This window comes from Chlorocebus sabaeus, chromosome 26, assembly GCF_047675955.1.
Source record: "Chlorocebus sabaeus isolate Y175 chromosome 26, mChlSab1.0.hap1, whole genome shotgun sequence".
NCBI classification, from domain to species: Eukaryota; Metazoa; Chordata; class Mammalia; order Primates; family Cercopithecidae; genus Chlorocebus; species Chlorocebus sabaeus.
The window spans coordinates 1,403,417-1,426,865 of NC_132929.1; the positions used below are offsets into that span (position 1 = coordinate 1,403,417).

General features: G+C 43.1%; 1 protein-coding gene across 2 annotated transcripts in view; it reads right to left on the reverse strand.

Annotated features, from left to right (window-relative positions):
- Positions 1 to 23,449, reverse strand: part of GABRG3 (gamma-aminobutyric acid type A receptor subunit gamma3) — a 566,143-nt gene that overhangs the window by 201,857 nt on the left and 340,837 nt on the right. For both annotated transcript variants that reach the window (XM_008017336.3, XM_073011980.1), the window contains 2 exons: positions 11,727 to 11,947; positions 9,887 to 9,969 (listed from right to left, as the gene is read on the reverse strand). In XM_008017336.3, coding sequence (XP_008015527.3) covers positions 9,887 to 9,969; positions 11,727 to 11,947 — 304 coding nt within the window. The remainder of the gene's footprint in view (positions 1 to 9,886; positions 9,970 to 11,726; positions 11,948 to 23,449) is intronic.

Genomic DNA, 23,449 nt, shown 5'->3' on the forward strand with positions numbered 1-23,449 from the left:
TTTCCAACAGCACGGTGGCCTTGAGCTGCAATAGGCTACTGAGCTGTGAAATGTGGCTATTCCACACTGAAGGGTGCTGTCATAAAATGCACACTGGTGTCTACGACTCAGCATAAAAAACCTAAGGCTGTTTTATTAAAATAGCTCATTGATAATTTTTCATATTGATTGCACAGCAAAACAATATTCTGTATAGACTGTATTGAATAAAATGTAGTAGTAAAATTAACTCCACCTGTTTCTTTTTGCTTTTTAAAATGAGACTCCTAGAAAATCTAAAATTATATCAGTGGTTTGCATTGTATTTCGATCAGACAGCTCTGATTTAAGACATATCATAAAAGGTACAAGAAGTGTTCATCTGAAAATGAAGACATTTAGAACTAAGCAGACCATGATGCTACTCAGGGAATAAGAGCAAAGTGTCTGCAAGTTTGAAAGAGAAGCAGAACAGTGGAAAATCAATATAGATCACCTTATAGAGTTTTGTCATTTTAATAATTAGTATTTCAGTTCAAAAACACAAAATGATTTCTACTTATTTAGGTCTTCTTTCATGTTTTTAATAATAAAAGACAGTTAACAACTCCACCTTAGCTCTCACTTCCTGCTTATTTTGAGAATGTTATATAAATGGGATCTCACATATGTGACCTTTGGAGACTGGCATTCTTCACTCAGCTTCGAATGCTGTTGCAGACCAAGTTGTTGCATATATGAGTAATTTGTTGGTTTTTCTTGCTGAGTAGTCATCCATTTTAAAGATGTACCAACAGTTTGCTTAACCATTAACCACTGAAGAACATGAGGGCTGTTTCTGGTTTGAGGCTATTAAGAATGGTGCTACTATGAATATTTATAGACAGATTTTCTTGTCAACATAACTATTCATTTCTCCAAGACAAATGCCCAAGCTTGCAATCACTAGGTCACATAAGTACAGTTTTAGTTTTATAAGACACTTCTGTGCTATTTTCTACAGTGACTGTGTCAATCTACATTCCCACCAGCAGGGTATCCAGGTTTTCCACATCCTGGCCAGGATTTCGTGTTCTCACTATTTTTTGATTTTAGCCATTCTGATAGGTATGTAGTGATAGCTCACTGTGATTTTAATTTACATTTACTATTAACAATAGCTGATGACACTGAACATCTTTTCGCACGCAGATTTTCCATGTAAATATCACCTTTGGTCAAACGACTATGTCTCTCACCAGTTTCTTCCTTCTTTCTTTCTTTTCTTTTCTTTCTTTCTTTCTTTCTTTTCTTTCTTTCTTTTCTTTCTTTCTTTCTTTCCTTTCTTTCTCTTTCTTTCTTTCTCTCTTTCTTTCTTTCTCTTTCTTTCTTTCCTTCCTTTCTCTTTCTTTCTTTCTTTCTCTTTTCTTTCTTTCTCTCTTTCTTTCTTTCTCTCTTTCTTTCTTTCTTTCCTTCCTTTCTCTTTCTTTCTTTCTTTCTTTCTTTCCTTTCTTTCCTTTCTTTTCTTTCTTTCTTTCTTTCTTTCTTTCTTTCTTTCTTTCTTTCTTTCTTTCTTTCTTTCTTTCTTCCTTTCTTCCTTTCTTCCTTTCTTTTTTTTTTTTTTTTCCTATGAATCTCACTCTTGTTTCCCAGGCTGAAGTGCAATGGCACGATCTCAGCTCACTGCAAACTCCAACTCCTGGGTTCCAGCGATTCTCCTGCTTCAGCCTTCTGAGTAGTTGGGATTACAGGCATGCACCACGACACCTGGCTAATTTTTTTGCTGTGGTTGTTAGTAGAGATGGGGTTTCACCATGTTGGTCAGGCTGGTCTCGAACTCTTGACCTCAGGTGATTTGCCCACCTTGGCCTCCCAAAGTGCTGAGATTACAGGCATGAACCACTACACCTGGCCTATCTTTTACCCATTTCTAACTGGATTGTTTTGTTGTTCAGTTTTTAGTATACATTTTTAAAATGTGATTTAAAAATCCATAATGTAAAATGAGTCATTTTAACCATTTTCAGTGTACAACTCAGTCGTAGTAAGTACATTCCCAGTGTTGGGCAGCAATTGCTGCTCTATTTCCAAAACCTGCTCATCCTCCCACACAGAAGATCTGTGCTCCCCTTGTTCTCTCCTCCCCACATTCCCTGGTCCCCTCCACTCTGCTTTCTCTCCCTATGAATCTGCCTATTCTAGACACCTCATGGAGGTGCAAGCATAGAGTACTCATTCCTTTTTCATTGGCCTTATTCGACTTAAATGATGTTTCCAAAGGCGTAGCATGCATCTGAACATCCTTGGTATGGCATGTATTAAAACATCCTTAGTCATTAGGGAAATGCAAATCAAAACCATAAAGAGCTACAACTTCTCATCCACTAGGATGGCTGTTATCAATAAAAAGGGAAGAGATAACAAGTGTTGGTGAGGATGTGAAGAAACTAAAATCATTGTGCCTTGCTGGTGAAAATGTAAAGTAGTACAGCTGCTGTGAAAAACAGGCTGTCATTTCCTCAGAGAATTAAATACAGAATTATTATATGGTCCAGAAATTCCACTTCTAGGTATATACCCATAAGAACCGAAAGCTGAGACTCAAGCAGGGTCTTGTCTACCAATAGGTGCAGCAGTCGCAGCAGTCAAAAGGTGAAAGCAACCCAAGTTCCCATCAGAAAATGAAAAGACAAATAATGGTACTGCATATGATACAATACTGTTCAATCATAAAAATAAATGAAATTATTTAAGAGTTATTTATATATCACAGATTCAAGCCTTATCAGATTTGTGGTTTGCAAAGTGTTCTCTCCCAGCCTAATCTGCCTTTTTGACCTCATAACAAGTTCTTGGTAGACCAACATTTTCACTTTTGACAAGGTCCCATTGATCACTTTTTGGTTTGGGGATCATGCTTTCAGTACCAAGTATAAACAATCTTCATTAGCCTTAGTTCATGAATATTTTTCCTACGTATTTTTTCTAATATACTGTGCTTTTATGTTTATTTTATTTAAGGCCTCAATTCCTTTGGAATTAACTATTGTATAAAGTCAAGCTTTTTTTTTTTTTTTTTTGCCCATAGATATCCAATTGAACTTCAGAAATCAATGACCATTTTACTTGTTGTTTGACAGAGTAATTATATATGCTACTTGCATACTTCTCATAATATAGCATTTTAAAGGTTCAAGACATGCTAACAGCAGCAGTGCCATGCATTACTGTGATGGGTGTCCCAGGATTTAATGTTGCACAATAAAGAGTCAACAGTGGGGTACTAATTATTTTATTACTGAAAGTTTAATTAAAGGAATGGCATCTCACCTTTCAGATTTGATTCTAGTACATAATTTAAACAATTGCCAATGAACATTTATTTTGCATATATAATACTCTACATCTCAAACTAAGCAACAGAAAGAGATTATGTCGAGGTCCGGTGCACCCCTATATTAGTTTACAGAAGTGTATATGTGTGTGTGTGCCTGTGTGTGTGTGTGAAGAGATCCCTCTCTTCAGAAAAAATAAGAGCATAGAGTTGTAACACTGGCATTCTTAACATTTTGTCATTAATTTTGTATTTGACTTAAAACAGATTAGGACATCCATGTATATTGCATTGTTTAGCTAAAGGTATATACTGTAGCTACACTAAGCTAGACACATTAATTTTTCAAAGGCAATATAACTTTTGGAAGTGAAATCATGAGTAAAATAAAGCTTATACTAACATATATTAACCAATCAGCTGGACAAAAAGAAACATTTATTTCATAATGCTGACATTTAATCAAAAGAAAACCAAGAAGAAAACAAATTATTTTCAAAACAACTTAAGAAATAAAGAATTAAATGCCCAAAATTTATATTTTGCCTTTTTATTTTTTTCATAAAATATATTAAGACACTATTGGGGGAACCCACCCTCAATATTTCAATGTAGGTTCTTTCTATTTTCCATAAGTGTCGGCCAGCTGAGAAATAAAGAGAAAGAGTACAAAGAGAGGAATTTTACAGCTGGGCCACTGGGGGTGACATCACATATCAGTAGGTCCGTGATGCCCACCTAAGCCGCAAAACCAGCAAGTTTTATTAAGAAATTTAAAAGGGGAGGGAGTGCAAGAACAGGGAGTAGGTCACAAGATCACATGCTTCAAAGGGCAAAAAGGAGAACAAAGGTCACATGCTTCTGAGGAAACAGGACCAGGGCAAAATCAGAAACTCCTGATAAGGGTCTATGTTCAGCGGTGTATGTATTGTCTTGATAAACATCTTAACAGAAAACAGGGGTTCGAGAGCAGAGAACTGGTCTGACCTCAAATTTATCAGGGTGGGGTTTTTCCCCACCCTAGTAAGCCTGAGGGTACTGCAGGAGACCAGGGCATATATTTCAGTCCTTATCTCAACCACATAAGACAGACATTCCCAGAGTGGCCGTTTATAGACCTCCCCCCAGGAATGCATTCCTTCCCCAGGGTATTAATTATTAATATTCCTTGCTAGGAAAAGAATTTAGTGATATCTTCCCTATTTGCACATCCATTTATAGGCTCTCTGCAAGAAGAAAAACATGGCTCTATTTTGCCTGACCCCACAGGCAGTCAGACCTTAAGGTTGTCTTCCCTTGCTCCCTGAAAATCGCTGTTATTCTGTTCCTTTTCAAGGTGCACTGATTTCATATTCTTCAAACACACATGTTTTACAATCAATTTGTACAGTTAACACAATTATAGTAGTAGCCCTGAGGTAACGTACATCCTCAGCTTACGAAGATAACAGGATTAAGAGATTCAAGTAAGACAGGCATAAGAAATTATGAAAGTATTATTTGGGAAGTGACAAATGTCCATGAAATATTCACAACTTATTTTCCTCTGCCATGGCTCCAACCAGTCCCTCCATTCAGAGCCCCTGACTTCCCGAAACAAGACACAGATTAAACAAGACAGTTTGTCATAATTCACAGGAGATGATTTTTCCTTTTAGTGAAATGTATTTTGGGCTTGTTCTGCTGTGTAGATTCTCCCCACAATCTGAGAATTGTGAATGGCACATCTACCAGGCAGGTTCCCAAGTCTTGGAATGCCCTCAGTCACTAGTAATTATGGCAGGCAAACTAGTAACCAGCAAGGACATTCACACTCTGAACCCCAGAACCTGCTACTATGTCACTTTATGTGGCAGAAGGGACTTCAAAGATGTGATTAAGTGAAAGATCTTAGATGGGAGATCATCTTGGCCCATGTGGGTGAGCCCAACCTAATCACACAGGTCTTCAAAACCCAGAGAGCTCTCCTGTCTGTGGTCTAAGAGAGAGATGATGACAAAAGTGGGATCAGAGAGGGGTGCTGTTGTTGGCTCCAAAGATAGAGGAAGGGGACCCACGTCAAGGAATGTGGGCAGCCTCTAGGAGCCCAGAGCCTCCAGGTGGCAATGCTGCCCTGCCCACACCTTGATTTTAGCCCAGTTCAGATTTCTAATCTACAGAAATGTAAGATATTAAATTTATGTTGTTTCAAGCCACTAAGGTTACAGTAATTTGTTGCAGGAGTAATAGGAAATGAATAAAACAATCAATGCTGTTTGCAATTGAATATTCTTTATGGTTCAATTTCTATGAGTGCACTAACTACACAATTATGGCCAAGTTCTGGACACCAAAAATGTTTGTCCAAGAGTCCATATCAAATTCACTTTTAATTCATCCATATAAGTAATTTAAAATTTAGTTTTAATAATTTTAACAAGTTTAAAGAAACTTATAACATTACCTTTTAAAGTACATTTTAGGAATTTTTAAAATGTGATCCTTAACCTCAATGACTACAGAAAGTGCTATAGAAAATTTTTAATTAATTAAAATATTATTTCAAAAATCTCAACTATTTAAAAATAAAAATTAAAGCCATTACCCAAACATGTTATATAGCAAATGTTATTGCCTCATCTCTGTGCATATATTGGAAAATCTTACATACTTGTCATTGTTTGAGAGGTTTTGCTTCTGCTACTCAGAGAGCCAAGACCAGCCTAACAGTTGTTAGTCAATTTTACGATCACTTTATATCTTACTGTACATTTTGGGCAGTTTTTCTAACTTTTATTTGTATGATAGTGAATATAACTAGTTGTTCAACTTTGTTATTGTAAAATTTTTAAGTGGAAAAATACAGCTTCTGAGTGTATTTAATTGAAAAATATCAGGATACTGCAAGGTTAACTGTTCACAAACATGGACACTACTTCACTTTCTTTCCTTTCTTTTTTTTGAGACGGAGTCTCACTCTATTGCCTAGGCTGGAGTGCAGTGGCATGATCTTGGCTCACTGCAACCTCTGCCTCCTGGGTTCAAGCCATTCTCCTGCCTCAGCCTCCTACGTAGCTGGGATTACAGGTACACGCCACCACACCCGGCTAATTTTTGTATTTTTAGTAGAGATACACCATAATGGCCAGGCTGGTCTTGAACTCCTGACCTCGTGATCTGCTTGCCTCGGCCTCCCAAAGTGCTGGGATTACAGGCATGAGCCACTGCACCCGGCTCACTTCACTTTCAGTTGCTTATTGGTATTAGAATCGGCGTCTTCCTAAAAGTGGACACCCATCATGTGGAAACAACTTAGGCACCAAACTGATTTAGATGCAAGTATCCTCCATCACTCCAAGTTACCAATGAGTGTTTTCATTAGGAGAGTGTTATTATTCTCATTTATGAATAGTGAATCCTATACATATGAATTAATGCTACACATGTAAAGTGGTTCAAAAACTTATACTTTAAAGCACTCTTTTGTATTTTGGGAAACCAAGTTTTTTCTTTAATTTGATATTTTTTAAATTTGATATTATGGAACATTGTGGTTTATGACAGCAATAGATTCCTAATTGATTTCTTTACCTCCAATAATTTTTTCTTTTACTAGACTTTAAAAAAAGAAGCAGGTTTAGGTTTACAGAAAAATTGAGCAGAAAGTACAGGGCTCCCAAGTACTCCTTTCCCCAGCTATCAACATCCCCCACCAGAGCAGTCCATTTGTTACAATCAATGAACCTACATTGACACGTCGTTATCACCTGAAGTCCAGGGACTGATTTTAGCATTCGTTCTCAGCGTTGTACATTCTATGTGTTTGACAAATATGTCCAACATGACAGTATCATATATAATAGTTTCACTGTCCTAAAAATCCTCCCTCTGCCCACAACCCCTGGCAACCACTGACCTTTCTATTGTTTTTACAGTTTTGCCTTTTCCAGAATGTCATATAGTTGGAATCAGAGTATGCAGCCTTTTCAGATTGGTTTCTTTTACTTAGTAAATAGGCGTTTAAGTTTCCTACATGTCTCTTTATGGCTTAGTAGCTCCTTTCTTTGTAGTGCTGAATAATATTCCATTGCATGAATATGCCGTGGTCTGTTTATCCATTCTCCTATCAAAGGACATCTTGGTTGCTTCCAAATTTTGGCAACTATGAAGCTGCTACAAACACCTGTACACAGGTTTTGGTGTGGACGTAAGTTTTAATTCATTTGGTAAATGCCAAGGAGTACAAATTCTGGATCATATAGTACCAGCATGTCTAGTTCTGTAAGAGACAACCCAGCTGTCTTCCAAAGGGCTGTGACATTGTGCATTTCCCCAGCGGTGAGTGAGAGTTCCTGTTGCCCCACATCCCCACCGCATTTAAGGTTGCCAGTGTTTCAGATTTTCTGCCATATAACTGTGTACATCCAGTTTTGCTCTTATAAGATCTTATACGGTTGCTGAACATAAATTTGATCCTGCCACTCCCTGATTTTCAGATATAATAACCTTTTTTTGCTCATGCATTGGAAGTGCCACTTTCTGACACGATATATAAGACTGTCCACCCCCAGCTCCCACATTCACTCTGACCACCATCACTACACGACACAGCAGAAACAGGGAAACAGATGTGGCTGGTCTCACAAACCGTTTTTACTACTATCCAGATTTCTTCCTAGTACTCTATGCTCATTGTCAACTAATTCCAGAAAGGCATTCACTTTTACGTATTTCCCCGAGTACGTGTGAATTGTCTTTAAGAATTTATGTTATTGCTATAAATATCTTTTTAAAACAATTGATACCAGCACTCTTCTTTCTAGCAGTATTGTGTGAGTCCACGTGCACAGAATCCCTCCCGGAACTGAGCACTTAAAAGGCTCTGTGAATGATTTAAACACATTTTTACAGCATGACAGAATGAGGGAAGCTATTACAGAAAGAAATACGGTTTCCGGTGAGAACACGTGCATAGTGTGCAGAGCTCCGCTGATCTCTGCAGACCTGGACCTGGGCCTCCACAGGCCCCACACATGCAAGGAACAGAAGCAAAAGTAAAATAAGGGACGAACATATTTTACAGTTCATTTGAAGGTTCAGGGAAAGATCAATAATGTTCAATGAAGCAAGCCACAAAAACTTCTACATGAGATTTCATCAGATTTGTTTGTCATGTTCCATATGCAATTTTAATTATTTATTTATTTATTTATTTATTTATTATTTATTTATTTATTTAGAGACAGAGTCGCACTCTGTCACCCAGGCTGGAGTGCAGTGGTACAATCTTAGCTCACTGCAACCTCTGCCTCCCGGGTTCAAGCGATTCTGCTGCCTCAGCCTCCGGAGTAGGTGGGACCACAGGCACCTGCCACCACCCTCAGTTGATTTTTTGTATTTTTAGTAGAGATGGGGTTTCACCGTGTTAGCCAGGATGGTCTTGATCTCCTGACCTTGTGATCCACATGCCTCGGCCTCCCAGAGTGCTGGGATTACAGGCATGAGCCACCGCGCCTGGCCCCATATGCAATTTTAAAGAAAGCCAGTACAATAAACTGAATTCTTATGAGTCATACATAAGTACTTGTGATTAATTCATTTAAAATGGCCCATTGTAAATTCATTCACCAGATATCTTTCCATTTTGATTTTAACTTAAAAATTGTATAGATTTGATATTTGATATTCCTGTTATATGCACTCTTATACTTAGCAGTAGATGTTGTCTTTAGGAACTTGTAAAGGATTACTTGATAACTATGACATCTACCATAAGTAAAACGTTGGAAGATAAAATACTATGAAAAATTATATCATCTTACAATGGTTCAATGAGACAAATGTAAGTAAAATTAAAGAAAAATTTGTATCTTTCTACTTATAGACAAATCACCTTGCTTTAAGGTAATGTTAAATCGGCCAGGCACAGTGGCTCATGCCTGTAATCCCAGCACTTTGGGAGGCCGAGGTGGGTGGATCACCTGAGGTCAGGAGTTCGAGATCAGCCTGACCAACATGGTGAAACCCCAACTAAAAATACAAAAATACAAATATACTAAAATACAAAATACAAAAATAGCTGGGCGTGGTGGCACGTGCCTATAGTCCCAGCTACTCAGGAGGCTGAGGCAGGTGAATCACTTGAACCCCGGGAGGCAGAGGTTGCAGTGAGCTAAGACCGTGCTACTGCACTCCAGCCTGGGTGACAAGAGCAAAACTCGGTCTCAATAGATAAATAAATAAATAAAAATTAAAAATAAATTTTAAAAAGATAATGTTAAATCTAAAATATTACGTAGGAATTTTGTATACTTCCGAATAGTATGCACAGCTCATTAGCATAAGGGTCTTTTGGTAAATCAACTGTTGATCAGTTTCTGATTATGGATGGTCAAGTTGCTCACAGCCTTATCGAGATCACCTATTTTGTAACATGGCTCTTACGCGACAAGGTCTAGAGTGAGAATGCCCAGGTAGTCAATACCAAAACCATCATCAGTTTTCTCTGTGTGTGCAGGGACGCTGTGATCAATCGCATGGCTGTTTGACAGAAGCAGCACCAGGCTAGGCATCACTCACACAGCATGCACACCCCGGGCCGGGACTGGTACTCACAGCTGGAGAAAATCAGCGGGCAGGAGTGCTCGTCCATGGGGAAGTTGTGCAGCTGCAGCTGGCACTCGGCATTGATGGTGAGCCTGCGGAAGAGCCAAGCGTCAGTCCAGGTCGGCAAACAGCACGGGGCAAGGCTGGCGGCTGCTACGGCACCCCATGTAGGGATGGGGAGGGCCGCTCTGTTACCCAGGGCAGCACACGCGGCTCACTCTTGGCCAGGGAGCCATTCACGGTGAGACTGTGCTGTGTTGCTTTCATGTTGGGTTATTTTGTTTTGCTTTTAACTATCAGTGGCACAGAGAATTCCAGTTAGTAAAATTCCAACTATGTCTAGAAATACACGCCAAGTCAGAGAGGAGACAAAACCAACTGTTGTTTTATAAGTTGTTGTTGTCAATCTGTTTGAATTAAATCCTTCCTCCATTTAGAAACTGGTGTGTTTATCTAAACAGCTATTATGCCAAATTAATGCACGCATCGGGGGGGATTTCCTGTTTGGACAACTGCCCCATAGTTCACTAGGCAGGTGGTGGCTCCGCCAAATGGGGGCCCTGCCTCCTCCCAGGGCAGTAGCCTCATACTTCAGTGTCTACACGGGGTCCCAGAACTGGCTGGGTCTTGGCCCCGGCTTGCTGAGGCTTTATGTCATGTCAGAGTCTCCGGTGTATGGCTGTACAACTGATGAGGAGACAACTTCTACAAACCCCAGCTCCCAATGTATTTCATCCACACAGTTCCCAGCTGTGGCTTTGTTTTTTTTTTTTTTTTTTTTTTTTTGCTGTAATTGTTCCCTCCCTGGCAAAATGAGGATTTCCCTGAAATTTTAACACTCTCTCACCGTCTGCTTATTTTAAAGTCCATCTGGGCCTATGTGTGTGCTGTGGACATTTATTTAATGTTAGGAATCAGATTTCTCCTTGTGGAAATCTCAGTACACACACGGCTTTCATTCTCAGGATGGATGAGCTAAGCCAGTAAGGATGGGTAAGGAGAGGAAAGTGACAGGGTCAAGCCCTGAGGCAGAAAGAGCAGAGCGGGAAGATGTAGCCACAGAGCAGGTGGAGGAAGCAGCCCTGTGCCCTGGGGCAGTGAGAGCGAGCCCGTGAGAGCAAAGGCTAGCTGCACCCAGGGCTTCTGAGCCATCAGGAAGAAGGGAGTGCAGTGCCCTCTGGGGCAGCACCAACCGCTCAAAGGACACTGCTGGAGGGACCGTCCAGTCCCTGTGCTGGGCGAGCAGACAGGAGGGTGGAGGGCCCGTCATTGCTAGTGCTGTTGCTGTGTGTTCAGTTAGACTCTGACCATCCCAGCAGAAAGACCTGGGAGACAGGCTCCCAGTGGTGACTGTGGGTGAGTCAGTTTCCTTCTTGGAAGTTCAGTTTCCCTTACCTCTCCGGGTTTCTTCGAAGACTTCCCTGCCTCTAGGAGGACACACTCCAGGGGAGCTGCTCCTTCCCTCATGGATATGCCTGGGAAAGGGGCCTACTCTCCCCATCTTCCCTGTGGTCTCAGATTCACTCAAACTGCATTTGTTTAGTGCGCCGACATCTGTCTTTTCCTAGGTGAGGGGACCCACAGTGTAAATCTATTAAGAATAACCTTCACAGCCTACTTCCAGCAGAAATGGATTCTGAAAAAATGAGCTTATATTCTCTGTGGATCACCTGTATGCTTTTATTTTTACACATGTGGCATGAGGGCCAACTTTCTCAGGATGCTGTAGCATGTCTCACGTGAAAGAGAATAGACTTAGAGACGAAAATCGGGTCTCATTCCTACAACGATTCAAATTAAGGATCCCATTTTAAACCAGGAGTAATCGGAGATCCACGCAGCGTCTTACCTCAAAGTATAAAGGATTTTCCCGTCATTCCAAATCCGGAGGAGCTGGTTGGGGGTGGTGATCCAGTGGGCCTCTGCGGTTTTAGAATTGCGGAAGATGGTGTCTGGGATCCAGATCAACCCCACCATGTTGCTGTTCAGAGTGAGAATTTTCATTGTGCTATTGAATCGAAGGCGACTATCTGTCCAGGTCTGAGCAAAAAATATGTCAATTTGGTATTCCTGAAACAGAGCAGAAGGAGAGGCAAGGCAGTTCTATTAATAAATGTTCTGTATAATTTGTTCTCTTTGTCAAACATTCTGTGTTCTCTCCATGTTGACATCTTCACCTCCCCAGTTCTCTTTCTGATAGAGACTGCTCCAACATGGCAAGCACTCAGTGAATGATGACCAACATTATTCATCAACAGTATAGTAACATCATGTGACATCAGGGAAATCTGAAGTTGCAATAAATATATGAAGTGTGAAGAAAAGCTAAGGGAGACAGTAGAATCTGTTTCAGGGTGTGGAGGCAAACTCTAGGCTCACAAGTCCAAGCCCTGACAGGAAGCAGGACCTACTGGAGCCTCGATTCTCTGATCTATAAAGTGGGGGACACAATAGTGTCCACCTCCTCAAGGTGTTATGAAGATAAAAGGAAGTGATTAAATGAGCACCGTTAGTGCCTGGCAGAGAGCAAGTGATCCATGCATATTCGGTCATATAATAGTTATGACTATTTGTACTTGAGTCTTCTCAAACAACAAAAAGCAAAACAAAAAGAAAAGTAAGAAATAAAATACAACCAAGAACTGTAGAGAGGACAGCCACCCAAGCCAAGTGCTGATTCCAAGTGCAGGCTGAAGAGGTACAAATTACAGAGGCAAAGGCCCAGGGTTGAAGCCACTGCAGTGTTCACGGTGCCCAGTAAGACTTTACTGCAGCCATCAAACAGTTAGGGCTGATTCTATCCTAGGGGCACTCTAGGAGTCTCGAAGAAGTGCCTGTAGACTGGGCTGCCTCAGAGGCCACTCCCCTCATCACAGTTTAAAGAATTATTTTAGGTTCATGGTAAGAGGGATGCAGAGGCTGATTGTAAGGGATTTTTATACCTTTCATAATTTTTGTTATGCATTAGATATTATAAATGTATCACTTTTGCAGAGTCTGAATTTTGTGATTCTCAACAAATCCCATATTTACCATTTCCATTGAGTTTCCCATTTTAGAATCTTTCTGTGATAGGCAATTCAATTTCAGGTTTATAATTCAACTGGTCTTTCATTAACTAATGCATTCATTCATCATTTCCTTGCTTCTCTGAGTATGCCACACTTTTCAAACCAAGGAAGACCCAGCACTGTGCCAACAAGAAACCCCCCTCCCTCCTAGAGTTTATATTCTATTCAGGGAAGACAGGCCTTAAATAAATAGGCTGGTGGTCATTCACGCCACACACAAAAATAAGGCTGGTGCATTACTAAGGATTCAAGTTAGAGGAAACAAAAGGTATCCAGGCATCCAGCACAGAGGGAATTATGGAACAGGCGATGTGAGTCTTGCGTAAGCATTTGCGCAGTTGGGGGAGCAAACGGCAGGAAAGCAGCAGCTGGGAGCAGGTTCTTGGTGAGCTTTTCCAGAAGCCTCTTGAGGCTCAGCAGCCATGGCAGGTCATGCGTGGCATCTCAGCAACCAGATGGACCCTCCCAAGTCCATGTGTCTGTCTGAATGTGCCCTTGGGGACGAATGGCCTCAGCCTCGTTCCCGCCTTCCAAAATGTGGCCTGCCTCTCGCTGACAGACTCTGAACCCAGAGCCACACAGTGAAGGCGTGTGTGTTAGCGTGTGTGTGAGTGTGTGCATGTGTGCTTCTGTCATACGACCTAGCATGTGCTGACTGATACAAAAATGGGGTTCAAAGAGTGGTGAAACGAAACGAAAGCGGGTAGCATTGATCCTTAGGGCTCAGGAATGTGGGACTGGAGGCCAGACGCCCGGTGCCTCGCATGGGTGAAACCTCTAATGAGACAGAACCCGTCTAAGGAGCGGGTAGCTCTCTGGGCAGAGGTTGGAAAAGGAATGGTTATTAGAATGCACTGAGTGCTATTCTCTGTGCTTGGTAAGTTACCACAGGAAGGAAATTATCTCCAAAAGAACCCGGTGATTTGAAAGCTGTTATAAAAGAGGAAAGACAGACACAGCACACTTGAGGTCTGGCGGGGCTGGGAGAGGCAAGTGCCTCTCGTCCTGATCTCTACAGCAGAACATGGAGCACAGCTTGCAGTGCCAACGCCTGCTGAAACAACGTGGCAGAAATAATCACCCCCACTGCTAAAGCCTCTAAATGGATTAGGCTGCCACCCTGTAATGTCTTTAACTATGCAAATATGGCTCACGGAAAAGAAACTAAGGTGTGGCCCTTCCACTGAAGGCTGTAGGGCCCAGATACCTGTACTTCAGAGAGAAAGGGCCAGAGTAAAGCCAGGGAGAGGGAGTGGCACTGGCCTGCAGAAGCAAAGATGCACAGCAGCTCTTGGCATTGCCCGGAGAAAAGAACTCAGATGCGGCTGTGCACACGTGAAGCTGGCCTCAGGTAGAAAGTTGGCTCAATTTTAAGGAAGTTCTGCCAAAGGAACCACAAGTCAGGAAGAAAAATGACTACTTGAGATTGAATGGTACTGCTGCCTGCCTGTCTTCCATGGGCAGACGGCAGCCTCTGCTTGGACCCCAAAGCAGGTGTATTATCCAATGCCCACCTTACCACGGCAAAAATGGTTAATGGAAAAAGAATACACTCCCAGACAATGGAGGCAAGAGTCTGAGAGAAAACATACCTCAGGGGCCCCACCCTAGGGAAAGAATTAGAGCTGAATCTAAGAAAAACCTCACCTCTGGGAACCCAGCCCATCAGGATGTGCCCAGTGGGGACTCAGGCTGGCCCTTTCCACCTCAGAACACACACTGCGTGTTTGGAGCGGGAGGGAGGTCAGATCGGTTTCTTCGTTGACAGGTCAGTGTATCAAAGAAAACCACATCCAGACTTGATGTCTCTCCCAGGACAGGTATATATACATGGATACACAACCTTGACCTTGGGCCAGGACAAGGCTGACCTTTTGAGTTGCCTCCCTTGAAGACGGGAGAATGTATTTTTCCCTGATGAGAAAGAGATAAGCTAATATTCAGCGGCTAGATACAGATCATGACAGTCATTGGTGCTGTTTGCCAAATACCCCAGCTTCCCTGCTTGCCGGTGTGTGATAGGGCTGTTCCCATTTGGGGCTGGGTGTGGCCACCTCATGAGAAGGTGAAACACAGGCAGAGTGGTGTGTGCCACTCCCAGGAGGGCCCTGGAAGAGCTCATGTGGGACCTGCTCACCCATTCAGGCCCTGAGGGACCATGTGGAGCAGAGCTCTGCTGACTCACGTGAACCACGGGCCCTGGGTGAGAAGCATCCAGAGCAGTTTGTCAGAGGAGCCCATCCAGACTGAGAGTGGGGAAGGCGGGAAAGGGTGCTGAGGTGTGCAGGTGCTGGGGACATGGGAAGGTCATACAGAAGCCAAGACCTCAGTGAGGTGTAACGTGGGCCAGGCATATAGATGGTGAAGCAGCAAGTTCAAAGGCATCCCTGCAGAACAGACTGTGAGCTGACAGCCGCCTTCCCTCCATCCTGGTGGGATTTGGGCTTAACGATGATTTCTGACTAAAATGTGTAACAGGCTATATTGGCACAGAGAACATATTCAATACTGTAACTAAAATTCAGTATGTGAGAATGGTCAGGGAGGCATATATGGGCATTTTTAAGTTTTACTTTCTTCTTTCTTTGAACACAGGTTTACTGGATTAAGGAATGAGAAGAGAAGGATGAAAATGTTCTCCCAAGCACATCCAGGGCCCGCCAATGTGATCAATAATGTCAGAGTAACCAATATGCTCTATAAAAGCCCCATCGGAATTTTGGAAAGAATCTGAAATTGTTCAAAGCTTTTTGCTTGTTTAACCTAAGTATAACAGAGAAACTGAAACTCAGAAAACTTGAAGAATTTTGCCAACATTACTCAATATATCAAAAGCATTTTGAATTACCAGACCCTCCACTAATAATTTCTGAATGGGCCTTTTCATTCTATACACAAGGTAAGACAGAGAGTGACCGGCAAACGGGGCCCTCTTGTTTGCCCTTTTTCTCTTTATCTTCTCTCTCCATCCCCATGAAGGCGCATTTGGTGCCCCTTCCCCATAAAGCACTTTAAGATGTAGTTTGAGATCGGGACAGCACAGGCCTGGATGGAAGGCAGGTTCCAGCGTCCCTCCCAGGAGGCACAGGCGCCTGGGTTCCTGACAGAGACAACGACCACCCTTCCTTCCAAGGGTAAACTGAGGCCTAAGACATTGAGTAACCTTCATCCAGTCACACAGCTACTAAGTACCAATTATTCTAAACTCGCTGCCCAAATCCACTTCCCTGGATGCGACTGAGAGGGACCGCAGCAGCTGAGTCTGGGTGTTAAGATTCAGGACATGTGGAAGAATGTCAGTGCAGAAGTGTCCTCCACATTCACCTTGTTCACAAACTGTGTGACACGCTTTACCTTCCTTAGCCTCAGTCTCCTCATACGTACAATGCAAGTGTCAGATTCGATCAAATGTAAGGAACCTTCCGACTCTGAAATTTTACATTTCCGTATCCCTGCCTAGAGTTAGCCTTTCCCTCTTGAAACTAATTTTCCATTTTTTTCTCATTTCTCCATCTTACTTCTGCAAGAAGAACATGATGGGATGACTTCTTCCTATGTCCCATCTTCCATTATTGGAAGGACTTTCATAGGTCTGAATTCTGCATGACGTATTCGAGAACCATTCATGAGGTGGGAGCTTGTGGAGCGAGGCGGGAATCCTCAGCCCCATCCCACACACGGCCGTGCTCTTTCCTGTAGCAGAGGGGAGTGTCCTACAGTGTTCGGGGTGCAAGCTCTTCTTCATTCTGAAATCCTGCCATGAATGCCACTTTAAGGCAGAGTGAGGCTGTGCATGGTGTGGATGTTTTATTGTGTCTACATTTGACTGAATGTTGAAGAAACACTTCCCACCCACAGAGAAATATTTTTATTTCTCTCATAAACTTTGTTTGTAATGGCATTAATCATCCTTCCTTTTTGCAAAGAAAAAAAATTCTTACAATGTCTATCTGAAAATAAAGATTCTATATAATTCCTTAATGCTATGAAAGTAATGTGTCGAAATACTAATGGATGAAACTCGTGTGGACCCTCCAATGTCAACCATCAGGTTTGAACAGCCCAAGTTCATGATTTGTTTCAGTCACTACAGAGCTCAATAATTCCCAAATAAGCCATGAATTACTGCGACACGCGGAGCATTTTGACAAAACAGAAGAAAAATTATGCTTCTTCACAATATCCATCTGTAGCTTCTAGAAAAATTGGAAATTATTTCCTCACACTTTTGCCCCTTCCTTTATTAAAGAAGAGGGCCAAATGAAAAAAAGGAGATTATCGCAGGATGGGACCCTTGAGATTCTGGTTGCAGGAGACACTTGCTGGGGACACAGCCTCTTTCCCCCATTGGGCCTCAGCTCGTTAGCCTGAGTTAGATAAACAAATCAGGAAAAGAAGCCACTGGCTGTTTTCTTTACAAAGTGGTAGTAATAGGCCCTTGCCAATTTAAGGTTGTTCAGATTTCTTCTCTAACAATGTATAATGCAGTGATTAGAGTAAAACGATTTTGATTTCTTCCTTCTCAGGTATGGAAGTATAACTCAAATACATGTTTTTTCGTTTCTTGCATGTGTTATTTATGCGGATTTGTCCTGGGAAACATGGTTTTGACAGTGGGCCTCCCTCTCTCCCTGGGGCCCTGTCCCTGCTTCACAGGCACAAGGGTTTTCCCAAGGTCTGGCCGCCTGGTCGAGCATTCTCCCCAGCTTAGCCCAGGCGCCTCCCTTATTAAGAGTCCTCTGTGGGGCACTGTGCTAGATTTATATAAAGACTGCCGCCCCTGAGGACAGGTACACCGTGGGGTCTGGTGTGCTCTGGGAAGGCCCCGCACCAGGGGAGAGCAGACACCTGCAGACAAGGAGGCCCTGTTGGCAAGACGGGAGCTCTGTGTTGGCCGGGCGAGATCTGGTCCCCAGACCACCAGGCTGAAGTGGGAAAGGTGAGGGGTGCAGCAGTCAGAGAGCCACATCAGAGCCCAGAGGACCAAGGCTGCTCCAAGCAGGGCAGGTTGTGAAGGGTCAGTGACAGGCCCGGGGAAGCACAGCGGGGAGTGACGCCCTGATGCCACAGAGGGGCACGTGGCTCCCCTAAGGAGGCCATGTCAGTCACCTGATGTTAATGCAACCCAGGCCCTTTTTAGGAAAAGAATGCAAAATTATAATGTTAATATAAATTAATATGAATTATGAAGAAACCAATATTTGTTTCTAATGAGAAAAATGTCATAAATATTTTAAAACTGCAAATACCACAAAAATCACATCTAAAAGGAATAGATCTTATTTTTATTAATCTGATCACTGGCCCTCCTTTATCACACTCACCTGCCCTGCACCTTTTGGCTGCAAGCTCTTTGATCACGACTTTCCATGACAACGATTTAATAACATTATTTTCTAGGAGCAAGGCTCAGAATGTATTTATTTCCTCCAGCATGGGGAAGCAGAATTACATTATAAACAGTTTTTAGATGTTTACTTAAACTTGTAGCATTATTGGAAATAGGACCTGCATGTTTAGGATTCTGCCGCGTGGAAAAAGCCTCAGGCTGCTTTCGTGTAAAGTTTGGGGCTCCCATACACGAGCCGTGAGCTCCAGGTTTCTCCTTCATGCCACCCGCACCTCTGGAGCCCCGGACCTTTGAGAACAATAACATTGGGGTGGACTTCATCCTAGACAGAAGTCTCCGTGCACCATATTCCACCAACCTTGTTTGGAAATCGTCCCCTTAAGCCAGGTGATAATCACCTGCCCTTAATAAAAGGAGCGGGTGACAAGGGACATCAGAGGAGAGAAAGACAGCAGCCTTGTATAAAACATCTTGCACTTGTAAATATCACAGGCAGTAAAAGACCAAGTGAACACACAGCTACGACCTCCCCCAAGACCTGGGAGAAGGCTTCTGTTAGTGAGGGGTCCTCGGGCTTAACCTTTACAGGCTCTGCGATAAGTTCGCCTCTGGCTAGGAGGCCCTGGGGACGGGGTGATGCTGGCAGAGCTGGGCCAGGACCCCCAGTGGAAGCGGGTGCCCCTCGCACGTTGCTGTAGACATCCAGCCTTATCTCAGTTTCCTTTCTTGCGTAGCAGTTCTCCCTCTGCCCTCCCCGGCCCACTGCCTGCTTTCAGATTCGCATCCCATCAGATGCTGTATCTCCAACTACTACTGTTACTCAAAAATGTACCATGGCTACCCAGAGCCTACAGAATTAGGGTTAATATTATTTGCATGAAACTCAAGGCTCTGTGCATCGTGATTGCTCACAAACCAACCCGTTACTGCACCCCCGTGCTGCATGCACTGGCGCAATATCCCGGCACAGACCTCCCTTCTCCCCGTGCCGTTGGTGCTCTGCCCACACCTGGACGCCCTCTTATCCAGCCTCCTCCAGTCCTCTCCGCCCTTCTGGCTCCCATCTTCCCGTGGCACTGGCACATCTGCCGACAGCCTGCCCCTCCTCGTGGTACATTACTCATTATTTTTTCTCCTTACGTTAACACTCTATGTCTTCAACCGCCATATCACAATTATCTGCATATTCTGCACAGAGCCTGCCCCGCCACAGTGCCGGCCAGCAGTGGCCTGTGTGGGTAATAACTTGCACTTATTACAAATTACTAGGAGTCAGTCCACATTCCAAATAATTGACATATCCCCACTCTACCCGATGTTCACAACAATATGAATATATCCCCATTCTACAGATAGGAACTAAGCAGCGTTATCCGTCCACATCATCAAGAGAGCAGTGACCGAGGCTCACTGGACCGCAGGTTGGTTTCAGACATATTTTCCCCCCTGGCCTTATTGAGCTATAACTGACAAATAAAAATTCTCTATGTTCAAGGTGTATGATGTGATTTGACATTTGTGTACAAGCTAATTAACACATCCATCGCCTCACAGTCACCTTTTTTTTTTTTTTTTGGTGGTGAGAACATTTATGATCCACCTTCTTAGCCAGTTATAAGTATACAATATTGTTAGCAGATTTCCAGTACACAATACGGTATTATCCACAGGCTCCCTGCTGTACGTTAGACCTGTAGAGCTGAACTGCAAGTCTGGACCACTGACCAACACCTCCTCATTCCCTCTGTTCCCAGGTCCTGGTCACCACGCTTCTGTGCTCTGGTCCAGTGGTTTCTAACGACTGCATTCAGCAATAGTGAGAGGCTAGCCTTGGACCCTCAGACCCCCAGAGAGGAGGAGGGAGGTAGGAGGCGGAGCTCTGCCCTTAGTACTAGCCCCCATTCCTGGAACTGCTCTTCTGGGATCCACAGCTAGAAACAGTGTGAAGAGGACATATTGGAAACATTTGAATATCCTCCAGGATTAAAAATTTAAAAAAAAATAAAAAAATAACAACAACAACAACAAAAAACACAGTAAATGCACTGATTCAAAACCTGACTTGAGGATCCACAACATTCCCTGGGCACAGTCGGCTCAGGATGTGAGCCAGGGATGGGGTGGAATTTCTGACTGTCTCAGAAGCAGATGTTTTAGCTGCTGGACCCAGGCCTCCCCTTAGTGATTCAGAGTAATAATCACACGGTGTCCCAAGGTAGCTCTACTGGAAGGAGGTGGGACTCAGTCTTTGCCCCACCTTCCCGGCAGGTGCAAGTCCCATCTGAGGGGACCCTTTGTATTAATGGTGACTATTACTGATGAGGTTAAAGAAGTAAATCTCCTCTTTGGGACACAGTTTTACACAAGGCCTTATAAAGGTAATAGTGGAAGGAGAAAAAAAAAAGATGTGGCTCTCCTGTGCCTGAAGAAAATGATTCCAATTCCACACTGGGTTATATTTTAATATTTAAACACACAGGCTCCCAGGAGCTCCTGCTTTGAGTGCCCTTCCAGAGTGCTCATAGTGTGCACTGCCACCCAGAAGGGAATCATGAGAGCATTAGAACGGGGCTGGTTTACTCTAATACTCCGTAAGGGAAGCTGTAGCAGCTGCTTGACGGGAGCACGGTTTGTATTGTAAGTAATTTAGGGCTTTTGTAGCCTTGAAGAATGGGCATGGGTTCTTTATCCTATCAACAATGGCAAAAGCTCAGAATTCCACACTTGAGAGTGCTTCGTGTTTTGAACGCAGTGAGTGTTTGCTGTCTTGCAGGATGTGTTAACAGTGGCCGATTTAAACTGCGTGAGCTAAGGATGTGCAGAGGTCTCTCCACGGATGTGCAGAGGTCCTTCCATGGATGTGCAGAGGTCTTTCCATGGATGTGCAGAGGTCCTTTCATGGATGTGCAGAGGTCTCTCCATGGATGTGCAGACGTCTTTCCATGGATGTGCAGAGGTCTTGGTCCTTCCATGGATGTGCAGAGGTCTCTCCATGGATGTGCAGAGGTCTCTCCATGGATGTGCAGAGGTCTCTCCATGGATGTGCAGAGGTCTCTCTATGGGTGTGCAGAGGTCTTTCCACGGATGTGCAGACGTCTCTCTATGGATGTGCAGAGGTCTTGGTCCTTCCATGGATGTGCAGAGGTCTTGGTCCTTCCATGGATGTGCAGAGGTCTTGGTCCTTCCATGGATGTGCAGAGGTCTTGGTCCTTCCATGGATGTGCAGAGGTCTCTCCATGGATGTGCAGAGGTCTCTCCATGGATGTGCAGAGGTCTTGGTCCTTCCATGGATGCGCAGAGGTCTCTCCATGGATGTGCAGAGGTCTCTCTATGGATGTGCAGAGGTCTTGGTGCTTCCATGGATGTGCAGAGGTCTTGGTCCTTCCATGGATGTGCAGAGGTCTCTCCATGGATGTGCAGAGGTCTCTCCATGGATGTGCAGAGGTCTTGGTCCTTCCATGGATGTGCAGAGGTCTCTCCATGGATGTGCAGAGGTCTCTCTATGGATGTGCAGAGGTCTTGGTCCTTCCATGGATGTGCAGAGGTCTTTTCAAGCCTTTCTTGCTTGCAGGGTCTAAATCAGGAAAATGATGCCCTATCAGGGATTTCTTGAAAAAAACCTCTTAATCACTTTTTAATTTTTTTAGCTCCAAAAGGTTTGGTTTTTCCATTAGAAAATGATTTAAGTCATTCTAAATGCTTCACCAGCGTGAAGTTGGTCACAGTCGGTGACCATCCCAAGTGAAATCACATTGCCAAATCACGTTTTACCCTCAGACTGAAATGTTCTTTTTAAAAAATATTTAGACTGAACATTCTTCGCCTTGCCTTGTGACAGCTGCCAGTTCTCCAAAGATGAGTGAGGATGGGCCTCCTAGCGAGGCCTCCCAAACACAAAGCCTCTCTGAAGGAAGTCTGGCAGAGTCTGGCTGATGAAGAAGAAACTGAGATAAAGAGAAACAGTGGCCATCACAGGAAATGGCAGCAGCGGGTTCCCAGGCTTGCATACTAGCAGGCCATGACTACATTGGTAAAAATAAACAGGATTAGCTTGAGCTGGTCATCAGAGGAGATGCCGTTGATGTTTCTTCCCAGCAGTCCCTGCCATGGAATTGGGGGGCAGTGCCAACTCGCTGCAAGACTTACAGGAGATGGCACCCTCGGGAGGTCACCATGGAGAGGGTGGAGAAGTCAGAGTTGCCATGCCAGGCTAAGAGGACAGAAACATAGAAGAAATGCGAGCTGGCATGGACTGAAAGGAGAAGGGGTGGAAATACACAAGGAGAGGCCAGGAAAATTACTATAAAGATGGGCAGGGGGTCCAAAGGGCACCAGAATTCAACACCTCTGACCTAGAAAGACAAATAAATCAAAGCAGTGCAAACCATAAATTCAGGGATTAGGCTTAGCAAAAGTGAGAAGGTTTTTCTGTACAGACGATAGACAGTACTTCGTAACCTCACAAGACACTGCTGAGACTTTGTTAATCTTCCTCTCACTAAAATTTTCAGACTCTCTGCAAATATTTAAGAAGGGCATTTAATTTGGAAACCAAAAGGAAACTGGAATGAAAAAAGAAAAAACAAAATCCACCACTTTCTCACATAAACTAATGCAGATTAAAAGCACCATTTAATGAAACCACACTCTTAGTTTCACAGCCATAGCCTTGATAGAAATTGAACAGCATGCTGGAAACTCCATCCACCTAAAATGAACCAAATTCCTCATCATTCAGGGGAATTTCTCCCACATAAAAAAATGTTCATAAGTTAAAAGCATAGAGTATACTATTGCACTACCATCTTCAACACTTTAAATCATGGGCAGTTCACATTTATTGTGCAGTTACTATATTATTTGACAGGTATTATTTCTTTAATCTGACCAATGACCTTGAGAGGTAGTCTTTGTGATTTCCCAATTTTCTATCCAAAGGTGGTGTCAAGAAAGATGCACTTTCTTTTCAACTTGAAGACAGTTTAACCATTTTTGCATTTTTTATGTTTGCTGAAATAGTATTTAATTATAAAGCAGAATAAGGAAATGAAATTTATAAGTACAATAGAAGGAAAATAGCATTCAGAGTTGTCAAGATGTATCAGACAAACGCTTACAAAAAGAACTCTTCCCAGGTTATGTTAATAATGT